This window comes from Ursus maritimus, unplaced genomic scaffold (genome assembly GCF_017311325.1).
Source record: "Ursus maritimus isolate PB19 unplaced genomic scaffold, ASM1731132v1 scaffold_9, whole genome shotgun sequence".
In the NCBI taxonomy this organism is placed as follows: domain Eukaryota; kingdom Metazoa; phylum Chordata; class Mammalia; order Carnivora; family Ursidae; genus Ursus; species Ursus maritimus.
In genome coordinates this window covers 71,024,846-71,048,636 of record NW_024427107.1, presented here as the reverse complement: position 1 = coordinate 71,048,636, position 23,791 = coordinate 71,024,846, and the positions used below count along the sequence as shown (strand labels likewise).

General features: G+C 50.0%; 2 protein-coding genes across 2 annotated transcripts in view; both read left to right on the top strand.

Annotated features, from left to right (window-relative positions):
* The window catches only part of HHLA1 (HERV-H LTR-associating 1), a 33,224-nt gene extending 22,543 nt beyond the window's left edge, over positions 1 to 10,681 (top strand). The window contains exons 13-16 of the mRNA XM_040625603.1: positions 250 to 324; positions 5,453 to 5,609; positions 8,620 to 8,702; positions 10,218 to 10,681. Coding sequence (XP_040481537.1) covers positions 250 to 324; positions 5,453 to 5,609; positions 8,620 to 8,702; positions 10,218 to 10,261 — 359 coding nt within the window. The 3' untranslated portion in view covers positions 10,262 to 10,681. The remainder of the gene's footprint in view (positions 1 to 249; positions 325 to 5,452; positions 5,610 to 8,619; positions 8,703 to 10,217) is intronic.
* A 2,318-nt stretch (positions 10,682 to 12,999) lies between these two features.
* OC90 (otoconin 90) overlaps positions 13,000 to 23,791 on the top strand; it is a 37,432-nt gene continuing 26,640 nt past the window's right edge. Inside the window, exons 1-5 of the mRNA XM_040625602.1 lie at positions 13,000 to 13,397; positions 14,753 to 14,903; positions 15,155 to 15,238; positions 17,838 to 17,976; positions 23,198 to 23,263. Of these exons, the coding sequence (XP_040481536.1) occupies positions 13,000 to 13,397; positions 14,753 to 14,903; positions 15,155 to 15,238; positions 17,838 to 17,976; positions 23,198 to 23,263 (838 nt within the window). The remainder of the gene's footprint in view (positions 13,398 to 14,752; positions 14,904 to 15,154; positions 15,239 to 17,837; positions 17,977 to 23,197; positions 23,264 to 23,791) is intronic.

Genomic DNA, 23,791 nt, shown 5'->3' with positions numbered 1-23,791 from the left:
CAGGGGTGCCAGTAGGCTGACGAAGCTGGACATGGTACTTCATTGGTTCTAGCAGGAAAAGAGGCAGGAGAGCTGGTTTCCAAGCCTGGCTACATTGTTAAGTTGCCCTGCGATTTGCATTCAGCTCTCCCTTTTTCTTGGCTACAATTCCCTGTAGATTCCAGAAATCTTTCCCCTTAAGGTGCTCTTATTCCTTAGTCCTGTGTATCACCCCAGGCCAGGTCATGCTGACTTTCCTGCCCCTTGCAGGTGACCTCCCTGCAGCAGGGCCATTTACCCCTGGAGAAGAGCCAGCCCCAGTCCTGGGACCCCGCCAAGTGTCCAGTACGTACCGGCAGCTGCCACTCTGTTGCTCTTGTTCGTTTGGAATGAGGCTGTGTTGTGCAATAAAAAGGGGTTTGTTTGATAAATTTAGATTCAAGACTGCTGGGATTAAACCCTAGCTCTACCATTTACCGGGGAGGGGGTCTCTGGCACTCGGCTTCGGGAATTCAGCTTCCTCGATTGGGAAGCGAGAATAATAACAATTATTGTGGGCACTAAAACGGTCTTTCTTCCCCCACGGCTTTGTATTGAGTAAGATAATGTGCGTGGAAGTGATTTGGAACTAAGGAGCTCCGCATAACTTAATCCAATCAACTTTTATCGAGTGGACGCCTATTGAGCGAGGCGCTGTGTGCTTTGCAGACAGAGGCTGTTCTTTTCCTGAGCCTCCTGTCAACAGAGGCAGTGGCAGGAGGAATGGAGGACTCCAAAATTCAAGCCCCATTCACTGGGCGCAGTCTACTTTTGTTGCATTTTCTTTCTTTTTTTTTAATTTGAATTTCATTTTTTTATAATAATTTTTTATTATGTTACGTTAGTCACCATACAGTATATCCTTAGTTTCTGATGTAGTGTTCCATGATTCATTATCCAGCAGGGGTAGCGGGAGAGGAAGAAGCAGGCTCCCAGAGGAGGAGCCCAATGCGGGACTCGATCCCAGAACTCTGGGATCATGCCCTGGGCCGAAGGCAGACGCTTAACAACTGAACCACCCAGGCGCCCCTGATTTTTCTACTGCATTGTATTTCTTATTTTTAAAGATTGTATTTATTTATTTGCCAGAGAAAGAGAGCATGCACGCACAGGAGCTGGGGGGGAGGGGGGAGGGGTGGAGAGTAGAGGGAGAGGGGTGGAGGAGTGGAGGAAGAAGGGCAGAGGGAGAGGGAGAAGCATGCTCCCTGGAAGCAGGGAGGCCATCTCAGGGCTGGATCCCAGGACGCAGGATCATGACCTGAGCCAAAGGCAGGCACTTAACCAACTCAGCCACCCAGGCGCCCCTACTTTTGTTGCATTTTAAAAGACACCCTGTCTTCCCCATCCCTGACACTTAATTTCTATGGAATTGTATAGGGAACCGTGTCCTGGGTTTATGGCTGGGGTTTCGAGACTCTTCGCAGAGGCTCAGTGCTTCAGTTTCTGGGGTTTGTGCTGCATTTTTTCCATTTTGGATGCCTCGCTCTTTTCCTTCCTGTTCCAGAAGACAGAAATTGATAAAAAATTGAGTCCTTCAAAGCTGGTTGGATCCTCAGACCCCTCCCACTTCTGGATGCCTTTCTATGCTCCTTTCCTGAATGTTCCTAGACTATCCAGGCATATGTCAACAGGGCATTATTAAATTCCTGGAGACTACACAGTTTCTTTTTTCATACACCGAACGTCTGCCTCAGCGCCACTCCCGACCTGCAGTGAATGGGCCTTTCAGACACAAAGCCATGATTAGACTGCCGAAAGAAATTACAGCCATTTTCTCCACCAGAGGTTCTAAAAAAACACATTGTTGGTGCAGATGGGGACAGTTGTCAAACGGAGTTTTAGAAAACACGTTGACTATATAACTATCTGTATCGATATCTACTTATATAGCTCTATCTGTCTGTCTATTATCTATCCATCTCTGTTTTTCTTTTGGTCTATCCATCCATCCATCCATCCATCCATCCATCCATCCAATAAGAAATACATAAGTGTAAAATAAAGGGGTTTTGATGACTTCCAGCAAATGATTCTTCCCATTCACAAAAAAATCATGCCACAAAGTCCTTTGAGACTGACTCATTCATCCACTCAGCGAATATTTATTGAGCTCCTCCTATTTCCCAGGCACTGTGCTAAGCCTATTTTTACTCTTTCTTTGCAGTAATTCTGCAAGGTAGGTAATGTTATCTTCATTAAGCCATTTCACTGAGCACTACAGTTTAAAAAGTTACTGAATTTTGAGGATACATTTGTCTAATTCCAAAGCCTGTGCTCATTCCACCCTTCCATGTTATCTCTCCCAAGATTCTCCATTTGTACAAAATAATTGCAATTTGAGGCAGAAATTTCTTAAGAGAAAAATGTGCAGTCAGAGAGGAAGAGATTAGCTCCATCTGGAGGGATCTGGAGGGATTGTTCAAGAGGTTTTCATCGATTAAGAAAGTGGCATCTGAACAGGGTTGCCTCTAAATATACATTTCAAGCAGAGGCACAGCTTATGCAAAGGCACTGAGGCAGGAAAGGATGGATGTTTCCCAGGAGCTGAGAAACTCCTTGTGGCTGGAATTCTGGAACTACAGGAAAGAGTGATGAGGAGCAAGGGAGCCTAGGCTGGCAAGGTGGGGGAGGGGATCCCCAGGGCCATGGAAGGAGTGTGGACCTCTTCCGAGACAAGTGGGAGTGACATGGCCGTATTTGTGGTGCAGTAAACTTTCTCTGGCTGCAGAGTGGAGACCAAGGAGGGGAGGATAGGAGCAGGGATATTGGCAAGGAGACTGTTGTACTAACCACAGCCAGAGATGATGGGGGCTAGAACTAGGAGTTAGCTGTGTGAGACTTGACCCAATAGGGAGACTTGAGCGGTGTTCGGGAATCAAGAAAGGTGATGGTGGTGGAATGATCACCAGGAAGTAACCAAACATCATGCCCAAGTTGGAACAACTGAGCAACAAAGTGCCATTTCCTGAGATGGTGAAGCATGGGAGAGGCTGGGAAGGAGAGGGGGCATGGAAATCAAGCCTCAGGAATGTTAAGGAGGTTTGAGTAGTAAAGTGTGCTAGTATGAGCTCCAGACTCAGGTCTTGCCAGAGTCACTACCTGCTGTATAACTGATCAAACCACAGAATCACTCAGACCCTCAGTGTCCTCTTCTATAAAATAGATATCTACATTACATGATTTTATGAGAATTAAATGAAATCATGTATGTAAAGAACTTAGAAAAGTACCTGGTAAGTAGCAGGTGTGTAATAAATGCTAAAGTAAAAAGTCTAGCATATTTACAAAAATTAATAAATGTTCTGAAGGGTTTACTATTCTAATTGACTCAGACTAAAATTCAAAATACATTTCCTTCCTACATTTTTTTAATGAAATCTTTCTTTAACATTATGAGCTCTCTCTCCACTGTAATAAATATATAACTGATAGATGAATGGATAAAGAAGATGTTATATATGTATGTGTATATATATGTATATATATACATATATATACACACATATATATCTTCAATGAAATATTACTCAGTCATCGAAAAAAATGAAATCTTGCCATTTGCAACGACATGGATGGAGCTAGAGTGTATTATGCTAAGCGAAATAAGTCAGTCCTAGAAAGGCAAATACCATATGATTTCCCTCATGTGTGGAATTTAAGAAACAAAACAAACAAACAAAGGGGAAAAAAAGAGACAAAGCAAAAAGCATACTCTTAACTATAGAGAATAAGCTGCTGGTTGCCAAAGGGGAGGTGGGTAGGGGCACGGATGAAACAGGTGTTAGGGTTGAAGAGGGCACTTGTGTTGATGAGACTGTGTGATGTATGGAAATGTTGAATCACTACATCGTACACCTGAAACTAATATCACACTGTATGTTAACTACACTGGAATTAAAATTTTAAAAAACAATATAAAATATAAAAATAAGTAAATCTAAAACTGCTAAATTATAATTTTCAAAAAGGCAAGAACATGACTCATAAAAATCTGAAATGAACACATGTCAGAGATACTATTCAACCGTTAATTAATGAATTAATTAAGATGGGCTCAATGGAGAGTTTGAGGAACAGGGATTTTCATAGTCAGTCCTAGGAATTTGGAAATGAATTTACTAACTGATATCCTCTAGCAAAAAATTCTTTTTTTTTCACTAGACAAAAACCAATTGCACCATATATATATATATATATATATATATATATATATATATATATATATATATATATCTATGTATATTGCTTACAGAGTGGAATTATTTGCGTTGCTCTCAGACAAGAGTCATTTACGCTGCTATCAGTTAACCTGCTCAGAGTTGCAAACCTGCTCAGTCAATCGAAGACACACACCCGTATATAACCAGAAAATCCCCACAGTGTCTGCTAGACAATACCCAGAACTTATCTGCAGGTTTTAGATCATTTTTCTTGACAGTAACTAGTGATCCTCTGTTGGAAGATCATTGTCAACATCCTAATGGAATCTTCAAATCACTAGAAGTTGCCTTCTCTAAAAAGAAGCCTCTTTTCCTTTTTTTAAAGATGTATTCATTTATTTGAGAGAGACAGAAGGCAGGGGGAGGGGCAGAGGGAGAGACCCCAAGCAGACTCCCCACCGAGCAGGAAGAGGGGGGGCTCAATCTCAGGACCCCGCGATCATGACCTAAGATGAAATCAAGAGTCCGCCTCTTAACTGACTGAGCCACGCAGGCCCTCTGCCTCTTTTCCTTGTGTCTAGGAGTTGTTCTATCTCTTGTGTCTGTGAGCGCCCAGCATGTAGTGAACGCTCAATACATTTTGTTGAGGCGGGGAAGGGAGGGGCAAAGGGAGAGGGAGAGAGAGAAACCCAAGCGGGGTCCACACTGAGCTGAGCGGGGCTCGGTCCCAGACCCTGAGGTCATGACCCAAGTGGAAATCAAGAGTTAGACATTCAACCAATGGAGCCACCCAGGTGTCCTGTTCAATACATTGTTAATAAATCAGTAAAAATAGCTGTTACTTATTGTTTATCCCATAGCAGGAACTTTGCAGTGTGCTTTCTATACATCGTCTCCTTTAATCCTCCCAGGGATCGTGGGGCAGCACACACCCATACACTCGCACACAGTTGCACCCATGTACATAGATATGCACGCATACCCATGCAAAACGCATACATCCATGTTTATTGCTTTAGATCCTTTTTAAATATTTGCTCTCAGTGAAACCATGTCTGCTTTCCTCCGGGAACTGGACCCCACCTTTCTCCACCTGTCTCTTGGACTCTCACGGGAGCTTTCCCGGGCACCGACAAAGCCATGCTGTCTGCCTCTCAGTCTTAGAGCCGCCTGAGATCGGGGGCGAGACTCTATTCACCAAACACAGCACCCACAGAGGGAAGGTGCTTGCTGAATCCTTGCTGATATCAATGGTCTGGGACTGCATCTTCCAGGGTGTCCTCAGTGGCTCCTCGAAGAGGGGGCCATCACCGCCGCTCCCCTCACCCTGGCCATCCAGAAGCTCAACCCTTGCTTGATGGAGCTGTGCCGCTTTTTCCAGCAATGTCTCTGCATGAGCCGGAAGCGAGAGGACAGGACGGAGGCCATGAGGTAACCTGAACCAGTCGTCCCTCCCCATGGTCCATATTTTGGGGCTGCCTATGTTGTGTGGCTGCTCTGCAGGCCACAGGTGGCCGGGCACAGACAGGTGACTGGGCACAGACAGGTGACAGGGGTACCTCAAGGAATAGACTCTCCGGCGGGTCTTCTACTAGACCATCCCCTCCTTGAGAACCAGGATGGAACCTCATTCATTTCTGGGTCCCTGGAACCCAGGGCAGGGCTGAACACAGCACGTGTGGCTGAGTCAAGTGGAGGTGAGCTGAGCTGGTGTGAACTGAGCGGAGCTGAGTGCCACCTGGTGGAGTGATCACACAGGACTTCCCGTGGCCCTGGAGCCCTCTCGGCTTCCGCCTGGTGAGACTGCGAGAAGTGAATAATCAGAAGACTTGTCCTTTTAAATCCCAGCTCTTTCTAAACCCCTAGCAGTCATTTGCTGGCCAAATGAGAAGATTGTAAAATGAAATTTAGAAGGCAGACCCCACTTCATATTAGAAGTTTTAGGTGTCGATATTTTCTTGTTCTCGAGCGCAGACATCCTCCCCTTCCTTCTGGGGTTTAGTCTTGGCTGTAAACCCAGAACCAAACAAACATGGATGACCACTTCTGCTCCAGTGGTCTGGGGCCAATCTCCCAGATCTTTAATGTTCCTTTCCAAGTCTGCTCATGACCTTTCAGCTTTTCAAACCTCCATCATCCACTGGCTCTGAATCCCCAGTCCAGGTCTGAAGCCTCTCGATCCATTACATCCTGGTCTTGGATCCCTCAATCAGTGTGACTATTTCCTCCCTCCAGAGGGGGAAAGGAGCCAGGTCCGTAGACCCGAGGTGTGAGCAAGCAACGTGGAGGCATCTTCCCACCACGCAGGCTCACCCTAAAGAGGAGATAGTGGGGATCAGCCCACTATCTGACCTCCCAGCAGTTCTTCAAATCAACAACACGAGTTGAGTCCCTCCTAGTCACCTGTTATGCACTGTGCTGAGCCACAGCAACTGAGAGGTGAATCAGACAAACTCCCAGAAACGGAGGATTTCATAGTTGGGAAGAAGAAATGGTCATAAGCCCAAATTAAAATATGACATAGTAAGGGACAGAACCAAGTCATACCCAGAGGCAGGACCTATTCCTAGCAACCCCTTGAAGAAAAATCACATTTAAAAATCTGTGTTGCAAATACCATGTGGAGGATACAATGGGGAAGGTAGAAGTTTCCAGAGAGGAGTTTTAAGTTAAAATTTAGAGAAACAAAGCATCTAGGAACCTGAGCTTATCCCTTCTTTTTCCCCTGTATTTTCCCTTAATGGTGAACTGTTCTATAATCTCATACTAACCATTGAGTACAGGCTGAGAATAACAGAGTGGGAGGCCGGCTTTACTCGGTGTGGATGTTGACTAGCACAGCCCCTGTGATAAAAAATCATGCCTGAGTGGGGAAGCTGGCCACGTAAAGAGAAATCACAAAACAGTATGACAAGCGCTGTAGCAGATCCCACCATGCACCGTGGGGCCCCAGGGCAACTGATAGGGCTTGATGGAGGAATAGAAGCATCCTGGGCAGGAAATGGGAGAGGCCACTGCAGGCAAAAGGAAGAGCAAGTGCAAACAGGAACAGCGAGAGGCAGCCTGGAATGTCCTAGGTCCACCGAGATAAGCAGTGTGGCTGCAGCAAAGGCGATCGGCCGCTGTCCCTGGCCTAGGTCCCTTGCCAGGAAAGACTTGCTCCTTCAGGCACCTGGCGAGCTCTTGCAAACAAGTTTGGACTTTTCCCCTAGAGCTCCAGCTGCTCCCAGCTGTGCATTTCCTCCTTCATTCAGAACAGATAGAACCCATTCCCCAGGGGCCTTTGATATCCTTCGGAAGTTTTCTAGGCAATGGGTTTGTGGTTGTTGGAAGGACATCTTGTCAAGCTTGCACACTTAAGGCTAATTGGGGGGAGGAGGGGTTGGGTCACAGAACTGGGCTCTCAAAGCTCGTAGGTAGTTTAGTGTACTGTATGGGGATAGGGTGAACAAGCCGACCTGGGTTTAACTTTAGGCTCTGGACTTGCAAGCTCTGTATGCTAGTCACGTAACGTCTCTGAGCCTCGGTTTGTTCTTCTGCAAAATGGGTGTAGCCCTATTGGAATGGCAGTGCATTCTGGCCTGAAGCGGATTACCTGGGAAAAAAATCCAGCACTCTCTCCTGAGAGCAGTGAGTCCTCAGGCAAATCAGTTCATCTGTGTGCCCTAGTTTCCTTAACGTCCCAGTGTCCGGGAAATGGAGGGTATTGGAGCCTGGGGACGCTTTACAGCCAGCTTTACTCGAGCATGCGGTTGCTCTCCAGGGAATGCTGGAATCACAGAGTGGTGGAGATGGGAGAGAAATGGGAAGATGTTTAGCCCAACGTCCTCCTGTATCCGGCGAGGGACGGGCAGGGCGTTGAATTCCCGGAGTCCCCCAGGGAGCAAGCTCTTCTTCCTAAGAAGGTGCTCGGTGCTCTTTCACCAAAGCCCGTCGAAGCCATCCCTGCAGCCCCAGCCAAAAGCAGCATGTTATTTTGCAAGTATCTGCTGCCTCGTTAACTGTTCTTACCCCACCTCACATGAAAAACAGATCAACGCACATCATCCTTTGTGGAACACCTGTTACGAGCCTGGTCCTGTTCGGGAACTTGGCGCAGGTTAGCTCTCAACATGACATCTTCATGATAACCTGTGAGGGGAGGTTCTAGCATTGCCCTTCTGTGTGTATATGAAAAATCTAAGGCCCAGACAAGTGCGTGCTCAGGCTGAAGTCTCACATCCTAGTAAGAAGGATGCCAGGACTAAAAATACATCGTTCTCACTCAAAGTCTGTGCCTCTCCCTGCTCAGCCTCTTCCTCTGCCTCTTCTCCCACACCCTGTGAAGATGGAGAGGGGGTCCTTGCTGTGAGTAGTTGGCCGCGATGACTTTTTCAATGGCGGTTGTCTTCTGTTAGCCACAAGGGCTGATGATTGCTTTCACTTTGATTTTAATCTCCAGGTACTGTCTTGAATACTATGCCTGGTTTCTGAAGAACGCAACACACATCTGTCAGAGGGTGGAAAGGGTGCCCCACTCCCGCAGTAAGTGTACACTTGCCGTGTTGTAACTTGACAATAAGTGCCTTCTGTGAAAGGGTTCTAGAACTCCCTGATTGTCCTGCCTGCGTTGGGGGCCAGGAAGAGGAGGGGCAGCTCGTGGAGTCCTCATTAATTCTAGATAAAAAGAATGGAGGGTATTTCTGATTACGCTTCACCTAACAGTTTGATGTTTGCAATTAGGTATAGAAAAAATATAAAAATAGGGGCACCTGGGTGGCACAGAGGTTAAGCGTCTGCCTTCGGCTCAGGGCGTGATCCCAGCATTCTGGGATCAAGCCCCACATCAGGCTCTTCCACTATGAGCCTGCTTCTTCCTCTCCCACTCCCTCTGCTTGTGTTCCCTCTCTCGCTGGCTGTCTCTATCTCTGTCGAATAAATAAATAAAATCTTTAAAAAAAAATAAATAAAAAACAAAAATAAAAATAAAAAAATACAAATAAAAAACAGCTCGAGTCGCCCGACCGAGCCCTTTTGCTTTTTATATGATCTTGGGCAACTTTCTTATCCTCCCCGACTCCCATAGAAACTAAAAATACAAATGAACAAAGAAAAATCAAACAAATAGAAACACTCAAATTCCTGACCAAAATAAAATGAGTAGAAATAATCCCACAAAAAGCTTGTTCTTGTTTTGCTCTGTTTTAAGATTTTATTTTTAAGTCAGCTTTATACCCAACGTGGGGCTCAAACTCACAACCCCAAGTCACATGCTCTACTGACTGAGCCAGCCAGTCTCCCCCAAATAATCCAAGATAAAGAAGGCAGCATGAGGTGCTAGAAGTAGGGTATATGGGATCCTCTTCTGGTCCTGAGGGCACCAAAGCCCCATTTACTCCAGAAAGGCCAGACGTGAACTTTGTTTTTTCTCCCACTCCTGCAGACAGAAGTGGCTGATCTGGTCTAGCTGGTCCCCAAGCGAATGGTCTGGCCATCTACCTGGACTGTCCAGTCAAAGGACTCAGACCTCCTAAAAATCATGGAGCTATATGGAACTTATATTACCTTCATTCTGCAGCACCAGACCAAGCATTTGGGGTGTAGGTGTGGGGGGCTTAGTCGTCAAAGACAGATATCCTTTTGCCTGGTATGGGCAGAGGGAGCAGGAAATCTTGCAGGCGGCTTATATTTAAATAGCTCTTCTTTTGTCCTTGGTACATTAAAATCTCCATGCAAACAACATAGGACATCGACCGAACAACATATTAATGAGGTTAGATTAGCTTTCTGCAAACTGGGGAGATCGGGTAGATGAAACTGGGTATCGGGAAACCATCCCTGGGCAATGAGTGCAGAGCTGAATGCTGTTCTGCTAACTGGGGGGGTCTTGCCCACGTCCTTCCCCCTCTCTGACATGGACTGCTGTGTCCCTGTCACTGCTCTGCCACACCCTTGCCCTCCAGAAGAGCCTGCCCCATCCCTGATGCCGCCCGATTTATGTCCCTGTAGCATTTCCTTCTTCCTCACTACCTTGAATTCCCTCTTCTTTTTTCCTTCCAGCCTTAAAACAAAAATGTCTCCAGAATATCTGCCAGTCGGTGTGAGGCCTTGAAAGAGCGATGGGACCTAACGATACATCGGACGACATCTCTTCCCCCCTGGCCCCTGGCCTAAGTGCGCTGTCTTTGCAGATTTCACCAGCCTCCAGCTGATCATCAGTTAACTGGAGGAGGTTCTTTTTGGCAGTCGCATTTCTTTCACTCCTGTGAATCTGGGAAGGTGGGCGACCAAGTGTCAGAGGCCACACAGAACTTACTCCGTGCTCAAGGAACCCCCGTGATGCTTGCAGCAAACCTGAGACTGGAGAGATGGGGTGAGGGGTGTCGCACTGGCAGGAACAAACTAAGTCCAGGCTCTGAGACTCTGTCACGATACCCAAAGTGACTTAGACTAGGGATTTTAGGAAGACAATAAAATAAATAAGGAAAAGTGAACCCATACTGTGAGAGATTCACATACGGTTTCTCTGTACCATAAACTCCCACTCAGTTATGTACAACTAGTCAAACTTGATGATTATAAGATCCAGGGGTGATGAGAATCTTCCCTCGGAAGAAGTGTAGAGAGTTTGTGGTTTTTTGTTGTTGATGTCTCACCGTGATTCCTCGTCTGCGGGTCCCACTGTATTTGGGGGTCTCCAAGAGCATTCTCAGGTTCAGTGACTCGCTAAAAGGACTCATGAAACTCCAAACAGCTGTTATACTCACATTTCCTGCTTATTACAACAAAAGCCCAAAGGTTAAAGTCAGCAAGTGTAAAAGGGCCAGAGGGCAGGGCACCAGCTTCCGGCTGTCTTCTCCAGTGAAGCTGCAGGGACAGCACTGAATTCTTCCAGCAATGGCACGTGACAACACATATGGGGTATCGTCAACCAGAAAGGCTCATCCGAGCCATGGAGTCCAGAGTTTTAACTGCGGATCGGCCTGTAGGCATGAAGTGCCCGCCTAGCTGACCTCAGTTACTCAGTCTCCAGGCTCTCCAGAAGTCAAGGCAACATGGTGTGACCCAAGGCCCCCACGACAAGTCACACTGTTAGCTTTTGGCATAGCCCGAAGCCCCAGATGGACAGACACTCATGTCGGGCAGGAGATTCCAGGGTTCAGAGGTCAGCCCCCAGGAGCTGTTCAAGGGCTAGACTTTTCTTTGGCAGATTCAGGGTTCAAATGCCCCAACCCTGCTGAGTCAACCCTTTCCTGCACACTCACAGGGGAAGGTGTCCCCTTTATCAATTCAGCTCCCTTTAAAATTTTCCAAGTCCGCAGCTGCTCCAACAGCCCTGTGAATGCCAAGTCTCCCTGCAGAGCATTCCTGAGCCGGCCTGCTCTTCCCAGTGGCCCTCTGTGGACCCCCTCGCTCCTCACTGCCGTGCCTGGAGCTCCCGGTCCGCTTTCTCGCATTAGTAGGCTGCCTGGACGTCCGTTCCCCACCTTTGTGATCTATGCCTCTCCCAAAGCGAGAACACTTGCTTTCCATTTACAGTCCAAGTCGAACCGATTTCCCCTCATTGGAAGACACTTGAGTGCCCTTGCTCTGACTCCCTGTGAAAAACGACGNTCTTGGAAAGGTAGACCTTGAACTTTGGAGAGAGAAGCAACAGGACACTTCCCTCTCTGATCGCACACAGATTAATTTTTAATCTCCAGAACACTTGAGAGACCCTCAAAATTATGCAAATGTCAGGCTCATGAATACGGGTCGTCGTGACTCTTGGAACCCGCAGAGGGCCCTCTAGTTTGCCAAGCTGAGGAGGACACAGGAAATCGGCTAGGTCAAAGGGACCCATATCTGGCTAGGAATCAAGAAAACAGCACCATTCATCAGGTGTGGGTTAATCTAACTAGACCTTCTCTAATGGATAACGTTGATATTAATGAAGGATCTTTGGTAGAAAAGAATCCCAGAGATTCCCCAAACAGTAATTTATCATCAGGGAAGGTGGGACAAATGACTCGGTCCCAACACCCTTGCTATTCCCTTGTGGGGAAAGCCTTGGGGATAACGGCTGAACATGGCTAATTTTTAAAAGGCCATGTGTGGAGGACCTCGGAGGCCCATGCAGCGATCTGCCCTTGTAGCAAAGACAAAGGCTCAGAGGAATACACAGGACCAATTTTCTAGGGTCACACCATCTGTCACAATAGCAGCAGTGGCAGGAGGAAAACGGGACCCAAGAGCAAACTGGCCAGAGCCTGGAGTTCACGGTCTGCTGGAGGTCAAGGGGAGGTTTGACCCCTCGTAAGCTGAATAAATTGCAATTTGGGGGGTGCTTAGGGCAATGAGCACACCTCAGGGGGTGCTGCCGCACTAGAGTCCTTGGTGATGTGTGGCCATCATAGGGTGGTTCACTGATGTGAAAAAAGATGGGACAGTTACTGCCTGCCAGCTGATGGCAGAGACTGTGCCTTTACACGTGTCATGTCACCAAACAGGATTCTCCCCAGACGCAAAGGCACAGGTGCATTTCTGTCTGTTTCACGGATGCCCAAAATACAAGCTAAACTTGCAGGAGCGAGAGAAGCGGGGAGGGGGTGGGGGCAGGGGAAAGCAGGAATTCTGGCACGGAGCCATACAGCCTGAGGACCTAAGCGTTTGGAGGTGAGGGGTCTTCTGTGCCGGTGGGTGAGGACTGGGGCAGCGTAGCTCCGATCCGTGCTCACGAGACACTGAACAATAATAACTAATGATCTACAAACAAAAGCTTCAACGCACAAGGGCAACGAATTATTTGCAGAAGCCTGCTGGTGCATTCTGTAAAGGCTCGGCTCCCCCAGATTAATCGTCGATGAGCCCGTGTGCTCCCGCAGGTGGGTGGCGGGTGAAGCACGCGGAGCACTCACAGCTGGGCGAACCTGTCAGCTGGGAACGATCCCGCCACCGCGGGGACCGACGCCCACACCTCGGCACCGGCTGTCCTGACTGTCGCAAGTGTCGGATAGGCAGAGCAGCTGTGGTGGTGCAGCTGCGGGGACGAGAGGGACACAATCCCGTAAAAACACGCGTGGCACCTCATAGCGCTCAGCAGATGTTCGCTCTCCTTAAGATCTGGAAAGGAGGCCTGAAATTCTGGAGGCTCTGGGATCGCGAGCCCCACCACGCACCACACCCGCTCGCCGTGTTTGCACAGTCCCAGTGGGGTCATCCCACGAAATGCACGCGGGAGCCAAGCCTCAGCGGCGACAGGCCAGCGTCCCACTGCTAGTAAGCGGCCAGGGCTGGCACCTGATCCTCACATGCCTGACAATAAAGCCCCACCTCACCCCATCCCACAGCTGGGACAGGAAACCCCTAAAGGAAAGAGGCGTCGAATTCCCAGGCCCGAGGCCAGGAACATATAGGAGAACACCGCAGAGATCTTCTTGCTGGAGAATGAACTAGACCAGACAAAGCCAGCCCTTCTCCTTGTGGGAGAGCCCGTGTGATTTTCATCGGTCTTTCATCCCGCAAAGTTCCCCTGATGACCCTGAGACACAATCCCTGGGCCTCCAGGCCTTTGAGGTGAGGTGGGGGGCGGGAAACAGGGGAGCCATTGTTCTCTGATTAGAGCCTGGGTCTCCTCTGAGGCGCAAGATGGGCCTCTTAATATGGAGCCCCACCTGCTCCAAGTCACGGCGTTATGATGTCCTCCTCCCCTCAGAGGCCTCCCACCTGCCAACCTGCACAAAAGGCCATCCTCTCCATGCAAGGAGGGAGAGGGGATCACGTGGCTAAGGGTCGTCCCTTGGGGTATAAAGGGCTCAGCCACTATCTTGTTCAAAGCCGAGCATCGTTCATCTACCTGCTTCCAGGTGGGACCTTCACGGTAGGCACCCCCTTTCTTCTGACGGGTAGGGAGCCAAAGAGGGCAGGAGGGAGGGAAGGAGGGAGGGAGAGAGACAGGGAGGGAAGGATGGAGGGATGGAGGAAGGAAACTACGAATGGCAGAAGTGAGGGAGGGAGGGGGTGCTCTCAGGGGGTGCCTGAGAGCTGGATGTTAGCTAGTCCAGGATGGAACGAGACACCAAAGGCACTCTGCCCTTACACATATGAGGAGATGCGATGCCAGAGAGACAGCACCGGCTCATGTGCCGGGGAAAAACCCACCACATCACATCAGTGGTCCTGGAGACCTGCGTGAGCCGATGTCTCTCCCCAGGGCACCTAGTGTGAAAATACAGTAATCATCAGTTATGGGCCGGCCTTCCTGAGCGCTTAGTACACACCGGGCTCGGTGCCCCCTTTAATCCTCATGACACCGTGATGAAGAGCCACCCTCCGGGCATTTACTGCCCAGGAAAATGCATTCCAGGCAGCTTTGGTACCTGGCTCAGGGCACTCAGTACATAAAAGGCCGAGCCCTCACCCCAGACCGGTCCGCTAGAAAGCCCTTGCTCTTAGACGCTTCCCACATTGCCTCGGACTCGCTCATCAGGAGACAGCTTGATCAGCCAGGACCCCAAATAGTGCCTGCAGACCGAGGCAAGGTGTGGGGAGTCCTCGTTTCCTCAAGGACAATCAGGTGTCACTGTCAGCCCTGGAGGCCTCCTTGGGTAAATTAGGAAGAGATGGTCCTTCCTTCAGGTGGACACAGCCCCACACCCAAGGGCATCTGGCTTGGCCAACAGACGGCTGCTGGATTTCAGCAGTGGCCCGGGGCCCTCCCAGCTGGAGACTGTAGTGTGGGTGCTCCGATTCGGGTCTCCCTTGCGGGTGCGCGGGACTGAGCCAGTGCTGCCACTTCTGGCTGGCACCTGGATCACCCTCTCTTGGCTCTCAGCTGGGGACCATCAACTGCGGCGTCATACCACATCCTGGCCCGTGGCTGGCCACTCTGAGGGGCCTCCCAAGCAAACATTCCCGAAAATCATGAGAGCTATGCAGTGACTCATTGCTAGGCTGCTTGGTGGGGGGGTCAATGATCAGCGTGGCGGTTTCCGGTGGGTACCATATGTGGCCCAAAGACTTACATCGGTCCGGCCTGCACTGTGTCCAGGGCTGCCGTGGCCTTACTGGACCTCTCTGAGCCTCAGTTCCCCATGCGGAAGGTGAGACATGTGCCAGCAAGGGTCCTGACGAGCCCATCTAAGGCCCATGCTTAGTGGTGCACCTAGCATAAAGAATGACGCCATAAATTCAAGGCAGTGTTTAAAGGAGTAAGGTCCTGGAGTGTGTGACTTACCTGGCTTTTAAGGTGGTAAAATACACACTATAAAATGTACCATTTGAACTATTTTTAAGTGTGCAGTTCCGAGCGTCAAGTATATGCAAACCACCACCATCCATCTCTAGAACCTTCTCATCTTCCCACTGAAGCTCTGTCCCCATTCAACAATGACCCCCATCCTCCCCCCACTCTTGTAACCGACTTTAAAAAAAATACATCAGAGCTGAGTCACAAGTTTGTCTGTCACTTTGGCGCATTTGCCTTCTAATAAATACATGCTTGAAAATCCAAGCAACATCTTTGCCATTCCGACAAGCGTCACCCTCAGCCTGTCTTCTTGGTGCGTCAGGACAACTGGGGGACTGTCTCCCTGGTATGATTGTCGCAGGAGCAAGAGAACAGCATCTGCTGCACGAAACTGACCACCCCGTTCATTTCACCAGACACGGGCTTCATCTCAAACGGGGAATGGGGGCCTTTATTGTAACGGCTCCCCTCTTCCCTTTGCCATGGACCACTGTCCCGTGTTTTCTGGAGCCTTCACTGTGTGCCAGATGCAGTGGCTGTAATTACGACTATTTCTGAGCCACTTCTCTCCATCAGGCACTGTGGTCAGTGCCCTGGGGGGAGGAGCTCATTCAGTCCTTACAACGGCCTCGGAAGCAGTGCTGTTATCATGAGCTCTGGACATTTGGGAAGTGGGACATTTGCACGGTTAATCGCCAGTCTCTAAGGCCCCATGAACTCATCTGTAAGATGAGTTTGAACAAGAAGTTTCCAGGGCCTTCTTGGAGCCCCGGTATTCTAGCATTCTCTCACAGCGTGCTGGCGACAATAGCAAACCGGACTTAGTGAGTGCCAGGAGGTGACATGGGTGTGACCCGCTGGAATGCCTTCAGCCGCTCGCCCATGGGGTTTCCAGGGAAGCCGCTCTCCATCTGGAGACGTCCCACAGCTCACCCTACATTTTCAGTCTGGTTTCGTGGCCTTGAGCAAGAGTCATTCGGATCCAAACCTCTGCAGAGCAGAGAGCCTTTCTAACCTTTAACGTTAGCCTGCTCTAGGAATTTATGTGGCTACCAGAGGGTAAAGCAGAGGATCCTGCCCATCAGATAATAGCCAGAGTACGAGAAGATGATTGAGCCGAGAGAGAATCTCCGAGAACTCATGTTCTGCTCTCTGCACTCATTCAACGAACGTTTATTTTACAGCCTCCAGAGGTCGTGCTAGGCCCTGAGGAAGGTTCACAGAGTAGTGATCCTACAACCTACAAATGTCTTCTCCTCGGGTCACCTTCCCCAATATCAATCCCTGCTCAAAAGTTAGAGCGGCCCCCCTGATGCTGGGGACAATGGCAGGGCCACCAGAACATGGGGCAGCCTTTGCCTCTGGGAGAACAAACAGCAGAAAGTGCTCCTCCCTCCAGGTTGAAGCAGCCCTGCAGAGGGCAAGCTTGGGAGTTGAGCACTCGTTGCATTTCAGCCCGTATGGGCCCCTCGGTGCACAGCTTTGCACAGTGCACAACATGTACAACCCTATGCAGCCGTGTGAGTCAACTGGGGTAGCATGACCACACTGTATTATCATTCACACTTGGTTCCAAAAACCTGCTTTACAGCAGAATACGCACAAGTCAACCATCCATCGGACATTCTTTATGGAGTTATATTCCCAGGGAGCTCAAATTATTCTAAAATCCCTCTGGTCTTGAATGTTTTTCCTTCCCTATTAAATACATGGTTGACCTGCTTGAGTGCATTAAGTGCCTACCGAAGTTAAGTATTTGCTGAGCTGTTCAGATCGCAGGGCAGGGAGCGCTGAAAGGTGGTAGGTGCTTGGACCCTGCTCGCTTGCCCCGCCCCCCAGTCCCGGAAGCATTCTCTCTGAACGCTGGGACTGCAACCAAGTATTCAGACTGCTCTGAAGCCACAGGAACGGAAGGAAGGTGGCGCCCCTGCAGGAAAGCGTGGTTTGCTAGCAGGCAGCGCCACCGTGTGGTCGCCAAATTTATTCCTAGGTCAAGTGATGGTAGGATGGTTCCAAGTCAGACTGCTAAAGGTGTATTCAGAAGGCGGCTATAGCCCAAAGCATGGGTTTTTTTTACAGTTCAATCTACAAAAGTCAGACTACAGCACTCGTTCAACTGCCTCCCTTCCCCATTAGTCTGTGAACAACTCACAGATAAGGAGTGTTTTTCCCTCACTTTGCACTCCCGGATCCTTGCAATGTGCCTGACACACAATAAAGGACCGAGGGAAAATGAATAACAAAGTGAGACCAGATCTGTGTCCTCAAGGGGCCCCTGGTTAAGTTTCCCTTTTCCAGATGGGTGGACTGAATCTCAGAGAGAGAACACGATCTCCTAACAGTCATTAGTTAGTGCTGGTGAGAGGCAAAGCTGGGACAGAAAGCCTTTCAGCCCTTCTTGTTCCCGCACTGCCCCGTGGGACACAGAGCTCCTGGTGGTTCTCATTTCCCAGATCTCTGAAAGGATCCTCATCGTAGTCCACCGACTCCTCTCCCAGAACGCTGTTCCAGCTGATGCCTCAGCCCCCATCCTCTGCCTTCCCGCTATGATCGTGCTTCTCCTTTTGAGTGTGCTGACGGCCCCGCATGGCGGTGAGTAATGGTATTTAACACCGAATTTCTGGCTTGGTCTATAATGAACATGAACACTGGGGAGGTTTGTCAAGTGTCAGCTGATTTGCTTATCACTACTTTTATCCCCTTGCCTACTGGTAATGATAAGCTACAGGTTTAGTTCAGCTGATATTTTGAGCATCCTATCCAGGGCGTGAAGTGTAGGATGGGCGACAAGGTGGAGAGCCGGGGAGAGCTACAGGCAGTAAAGGCACCCCTGGGAGGCCAGTTGGCAGCCATCCCTCCCCTCTTCCCTTTGCCCATAGACTACTGCCCTGTGTTTCGCTGGTTTCCTTGGAGTGAGCGTGTCAGCCTTCTTGACATGCAGCGGCTCCCTTTCCCCTGTGTCGGTGTGTCTGGCGGAGAGGCAAACACTTGCACCCCACATTGTAGGGTCCCCGCCCAACAAAGCCTGAAGGCACCCCGAGAAAGCTCTTGGCAGCCAGGGTAGTCGTTTTGAGTGTGCATGGAGTCTTGGCTCCGAATCTGAGACTTCTGGCTCCTTCCTCTTTTCTTTCTTGTTTGCACATTGGTGCAACTCTCAAACACCCCAACTCACTTCTTTCCTTCCTCCAGCTGATATCACTCATTTATCCAAACATTTTCTCCTTCTCTGCTCCTGTTTGGGTCAACTCAGAATCAACACGCTGAGCCTCCCTCTCTACGGTTCCCTTCTAAGTACAATAGTGAGCGTGAGTCCCAGTGAATCCAATATCGTTGACAATTCATCATGACCATGAGCCGAGTTAGTGCATCTGCGAGGTTTACCTGTTCCCCAGAAGCTCGTGAGCAGAAATGACAGCACTTCACAGAAGACGCCAAGTCCTTCTTTCAGGTCCCGGTGCTCCCAAACACCATCCCAGATCTTCCCTGCAGGACAGGGGGACACCCACTTCCAGAAAGTGCTTGCTTTCTGTGGATTATCGAGGTCCTTCATGGATGATGTTTTTCATTATCAAAACCATTTTGTCATAATGTGGATTCCCAGGGAGAACGCCAATGGCACTGGTGAGCGGTGGTTCCACCTTTATCAAGACCTCGACTGTCTCGATCAGATTCCAACTGTGGTCTTGACTTGCCTCGTTTTTGATGATAAAACTGTGAAATAGTCTACAGCTTTTCAATTTCTTTCCTTTTCTTAAATGAGATCTCGGGTGCCTGCGTGACTTAGTTGGTAAAGCATCTGCCTTCGTCTCAGGTCATGATCCTGGGGTCCGGGGATCGAGCCCTGCGTCCATCTCCCTGCTCTCAGGGTGCCTGTTTCTCCCTCTCCTCCCCACTCGTGCCCTTGCTTTCTCTCTAATAAGCAAACAAACAAACAAATAAATAAAATCTTTTAAAAAAAAGTGAGATCTCACCCACCAAAGCCCATTCTTCTAATTTTTCGAACCTACTCTCTTCTCTAACTGACCTTTTCCTTTTCCAACACAATAAATTTCCCTCTGATCAAAATTACCCCTTCAACACGCCCCAGACACCATTTACACATCTCTTTAAATGTTTTATTTCTCTATAAATTTGAGACAATGGTCTCCTGTTATTATAAACTGTCACAAGCATTTGTGTGTCTGTCCTAGGAGGTTTTACTCTTAGACACAAACAGTGAGAGTCCAAAAATTACAGCCGTGGAAAGTTTAGGTGCAAACATACGCGTGTCTGTGAGGATTTAAATGTACCCTACCTGCAGCCCCAACTTTGCAGGGCTGAGTGTGTGATCCCTACAGAGATAACACTGCCCACTCAACAAATGTACCACATCTTGGTCCAGGCACTCCGGGGGCCAAGGGCTGTTTCTGAGGCCACGAGACAGCAACCAGGAAGGGGGAGAGATCAGAAGCCATGCCAGCGACGGCGGGGCATCCTTGATCACTGTTGGGTCTGAGGCACACAGGGCAAGGCCACCAGGGAGCAGTTCATCAGAAGAGTCCCTTGTACCCCAGGAAGTGGTCCACTGCGGATTACCTGCTGAGTCACTGGCTGGGAGCCAATGCAAACCCTGCCTGGGGCTTCAGAGCACCCCACTTGCAGAGCTGGAGTTCTGCCAGACACCTCGCAGCTGTGCCCCCCAGGGCTATCTGACTCAGACTTCAAGGCAAGTTTTTGGGCGTGTTGACAAAGTAGGGGGTCTCTGCTCTACCAGGCCTCTCTCAGGGGGGAGGGGGGTTTCTTTGTCTCTGTGGCAGGAGTGGGAGCGGCCTCTCTGTTTGCTTCCTCAGCACACACCCAGGGTAGGGGCTGCCCTCCCTCCTCTCTTCACTGAGAGCTGGCTCATGGCTTCAAAGGGCAGGTGTTGGCCAGTGAGATGTTGGTCAGGTCTGTGCTGGAGAGGGAGATCCCCTCTGACCTTCCACTTACACCGCATGCTCCCTTCTGCGGAAAGGAGAGCTCTGCACGGGCCCACATCACACAGCGAAACTGGTTCTCACTCCCCATTGTTCTCTCATGTCCGTCTCCCAGAACCTCTGGGAACAGGGCCTGGCAAAGGTGGGTTTTGCGCACCCCTGCTTGAGCTTCTGGGTAGAACACTTCATACTATGAAATACCACTCATAACCACCAACAGACCTCATCTTCCCACTCTCTCGAGATGACATCTCCTAATTCCGCTTAAATGTTACAAGGCTGGGACTCTATGATTCTTGCGAGCCATCACTTGTTGGCTGATTGGCCATTTGATGGTGTAGCTCGACCCCCAGGTGCTCGTTCGGTCGTTGAGGAGCTATCTACTGAAGGTGTGCGTTAATGTGTCCGGGTGCTGACCTTCAATACATTCCTCATTTAGTGGGGGAAACGGTCACACCAACCGATCATTGCAACATGGGGTCATAAGTGCGGTGAGAGAAGGATGTCCCCGCATTACGGGAGCCAGGGAAGGTGTCCCTACCCCAGCCCACATTGGGGTTCCGGTAGGGCTTCTCGAACTTTGCATGGAATCCAAAAACATCAGTCAGTAATGCGAAAGGGAGCAGGTCCCCCAGGCTCAGGGCACAGCACAAGCCAAGCCAGGATGGCAAGAAGTAGTTTGGTGTCTGGAAAATGATAAGCATGAGGTTCAAAGAGGGAGATGGTTTGGCAGAGCTAGGCTGGGGCAGGTGGAGGGAAGCCTCAGGGGCCGGGGCAGAAGAAGATAGAGCTTCCTCCATCGGTCTCGGCTTCACTCTCGATAAAATGGCAACAGCAGAATGTGCCCCACAGTACCGGGCACAGCACTGGGTTTGAGGGGATGCCTGCAGAACCGAGCCTGGTACAGGACGAATGCTAGCTCCCTTCCCCTAGAGCAGCACTCTGGCGGACCAGAACTCTCCCATCCCCGCAGACCACCCCCGCAAATGCCACCCTCTGGATTTTGTGAGCCGCCAACTCAGTCCTCTGGGATCAGCAATTTCCAATCCAGGGAGCTTCTTTAGTTGCTAATGAAATGTGTGGGTGTCGACACCCTGAGAGTATGCAGTGGTGGGGGCAGGGGGCACGCATCCTTGTTAACTGAGTCCCAGTGAGCAGACCACCTCCACCTGCCAGGACGCCCAGGAGATACCAGGGAAGTAATTATCGAGGACCAGGCGGTATTTCAAGGTTGCTGCCTAAGGGGGCAGCGGATGTTCTTAGCTGTTGGCTGGTATGCTAATTAAATCGTTTCCCAGAGGCAATTACTCCAAATACGGAATGTGCTAGAGCAATTATGCGGGCTCTGTGATAGGGCTCACCTGGAGCTGAAGGCTGTCCTGGGTCTCCCCACCTTCTGAACACCTGCAGGGCACTTCCCCGCGCAGCCCATGGCTCTCTCGGGCTGGGAGGGAATGCGCCTCAGTGGGAACATCCCTCCGTGTTTACTAGTGAGAAATCCGGAGGACCAGAGAGGCCGCTCCTGCCCACAGGCACACAGCACATCCGGCTGGGAGGGAGGCCGGCGCTGGACCCGCCTCTTCATGTCGAAGGGCTGGGGTACGGTGCACAGGAGGGCGGCTGCCTCCCCCTCCAACCCTTCCCTGGAGGGCCCGACCGCAGAGGGCCTGGGGGCTGCCCGGACCCAGGGAGAGCCCACAGTGTGTGTAGATTGGGAGGCTGCTCTCCCGCAGAGGAACACCTGCTAAAGACGTCTGTGTCCCCGAGATAAGTCCGTGGTGATGAGGAGGAAGAAGAGGAGGTGAGGTCCAGGGACTGCAAACCACTTGTCCGTGTGGAGGGGAAAGGGGGCCGTGAGGGAAGAAGTTGGTAATAATAGTCATAATGATGAATGGCTGGGGTAACATTGGAGTGTCCGCGACACACCTGTCAGCGCTACTTAATCCACTCTTGACCTGCTTCTTTGATCCATGATGTCAGATCTTTTTTTTTTTTCCGTAAGATTTTATTTGAGAGAGTGCATGAGAGAGAGAGAGAGTGCATGATGAGCAGGGGGAGGGGCGGAGGGAGAGGGAGAAGCAGACTCCCCCGGAAAGGACCTCTACAAGGGGCTTGATCCCAGGACCCCGGGATTATGACCTGAGCAGAAGGCAGATGCTTAACCCACTGAGCCACCCAGGCGCCCCCCATGATGTCAGATCTTGCAGGCTCAAGTTCATCTAATATCACACCATCGCTCCAGCCCCTCCCGATTCCCTGCAGACCCCTTGCTTCATAAGGAGCATTGGAGGCCCCTGGAGACACAGCCCCGCCTAGTGACCAAGCATGGGAAAAGGCCAAGTCGCACTGGCTCCCCCCCCCCCGCTGAATATCTCAGGCAATTCAAAACTTGCATCCTCTCACCACATCTCCATCATGGATAAATGCAGGGTAGGGGGCTGCGTCTCAGCGTATGTGGACCCCTAACAGCCGTTGATCATCTTGCATGCCCATAGTGTGGGAAAGACCCGTCCCTGATGACAAGCTCCCTGGGGGCTGGGGGCCTTACCTTATTTCCACCAATCTTTCATCTCAAGGCACTCCCAACAAACATGCAATCTAAATCAGAATGGTATGTTTCGTAAGCAACAACAGCTTCAAGATGAGTCCCCAAACCTCCCTATCCTCCACCAGAAGGCTACTCTTAAGGCCAACCCATTTGAAACACTGGGGTCACCTTATTTTCATCAGAGACCCAGCACCCAGCAGGTCCTAGAAAAATATACATAGAATTGAATTTACCTGCATCGCCTGGCCTGGCTGCCCCTCCCAGCAAGTGTCAGTGCTCCTGCTAACCCTTCTCTCCTCCTCGATTATAGGGGGCCACCCTCTGGACACCCCACACCTTCTGCAGGAGCTGCCTCCAGGACTCTCAAAAAATATCAGTAAGGATTCTTTGAACTCTTCTTAGGTGACTTCGGTAGAAAGTTATCTAGGATATTGGCAGGGAGAATGACCCCTTCTAAATATACCACTCACTGCTGGGGTTCTGGTAGGCAAAGTGAGTCAGATAAGGTGCAAAAGCCTCCCACCGTCTCCCCTGTGTCTGACCCATCAGTGCTCTCTCCTCGGAGACGAAGTATTACAGCTTCCGTCAAAGCACGAAGGTCAGCTGAAAGGTGAACAGGGGACAGAAGTGAATGGGCTCATCGTGAAGGTTTTAGGGTCACTATTTTAGCTTCAGATTGAGCTCCGAACCTCCTAGAAGGCCAAAGAGAGAAAGACAATGTACTCCAGCACTCTGCTTAGAAAAGAGGACCCACAATTGTTCCTTTGGCAAGGGGAAGTCTTCCTGGTGATAGATTGTCAAGATTTCTCAGCTGGGTTCCTAGCTGGGTACTGCTCAAGACCACGATGCGTAGTGAACCAGCTGGTAGCATTAGCCCCAGCTAATTGGGGCTACGAATTTCGGG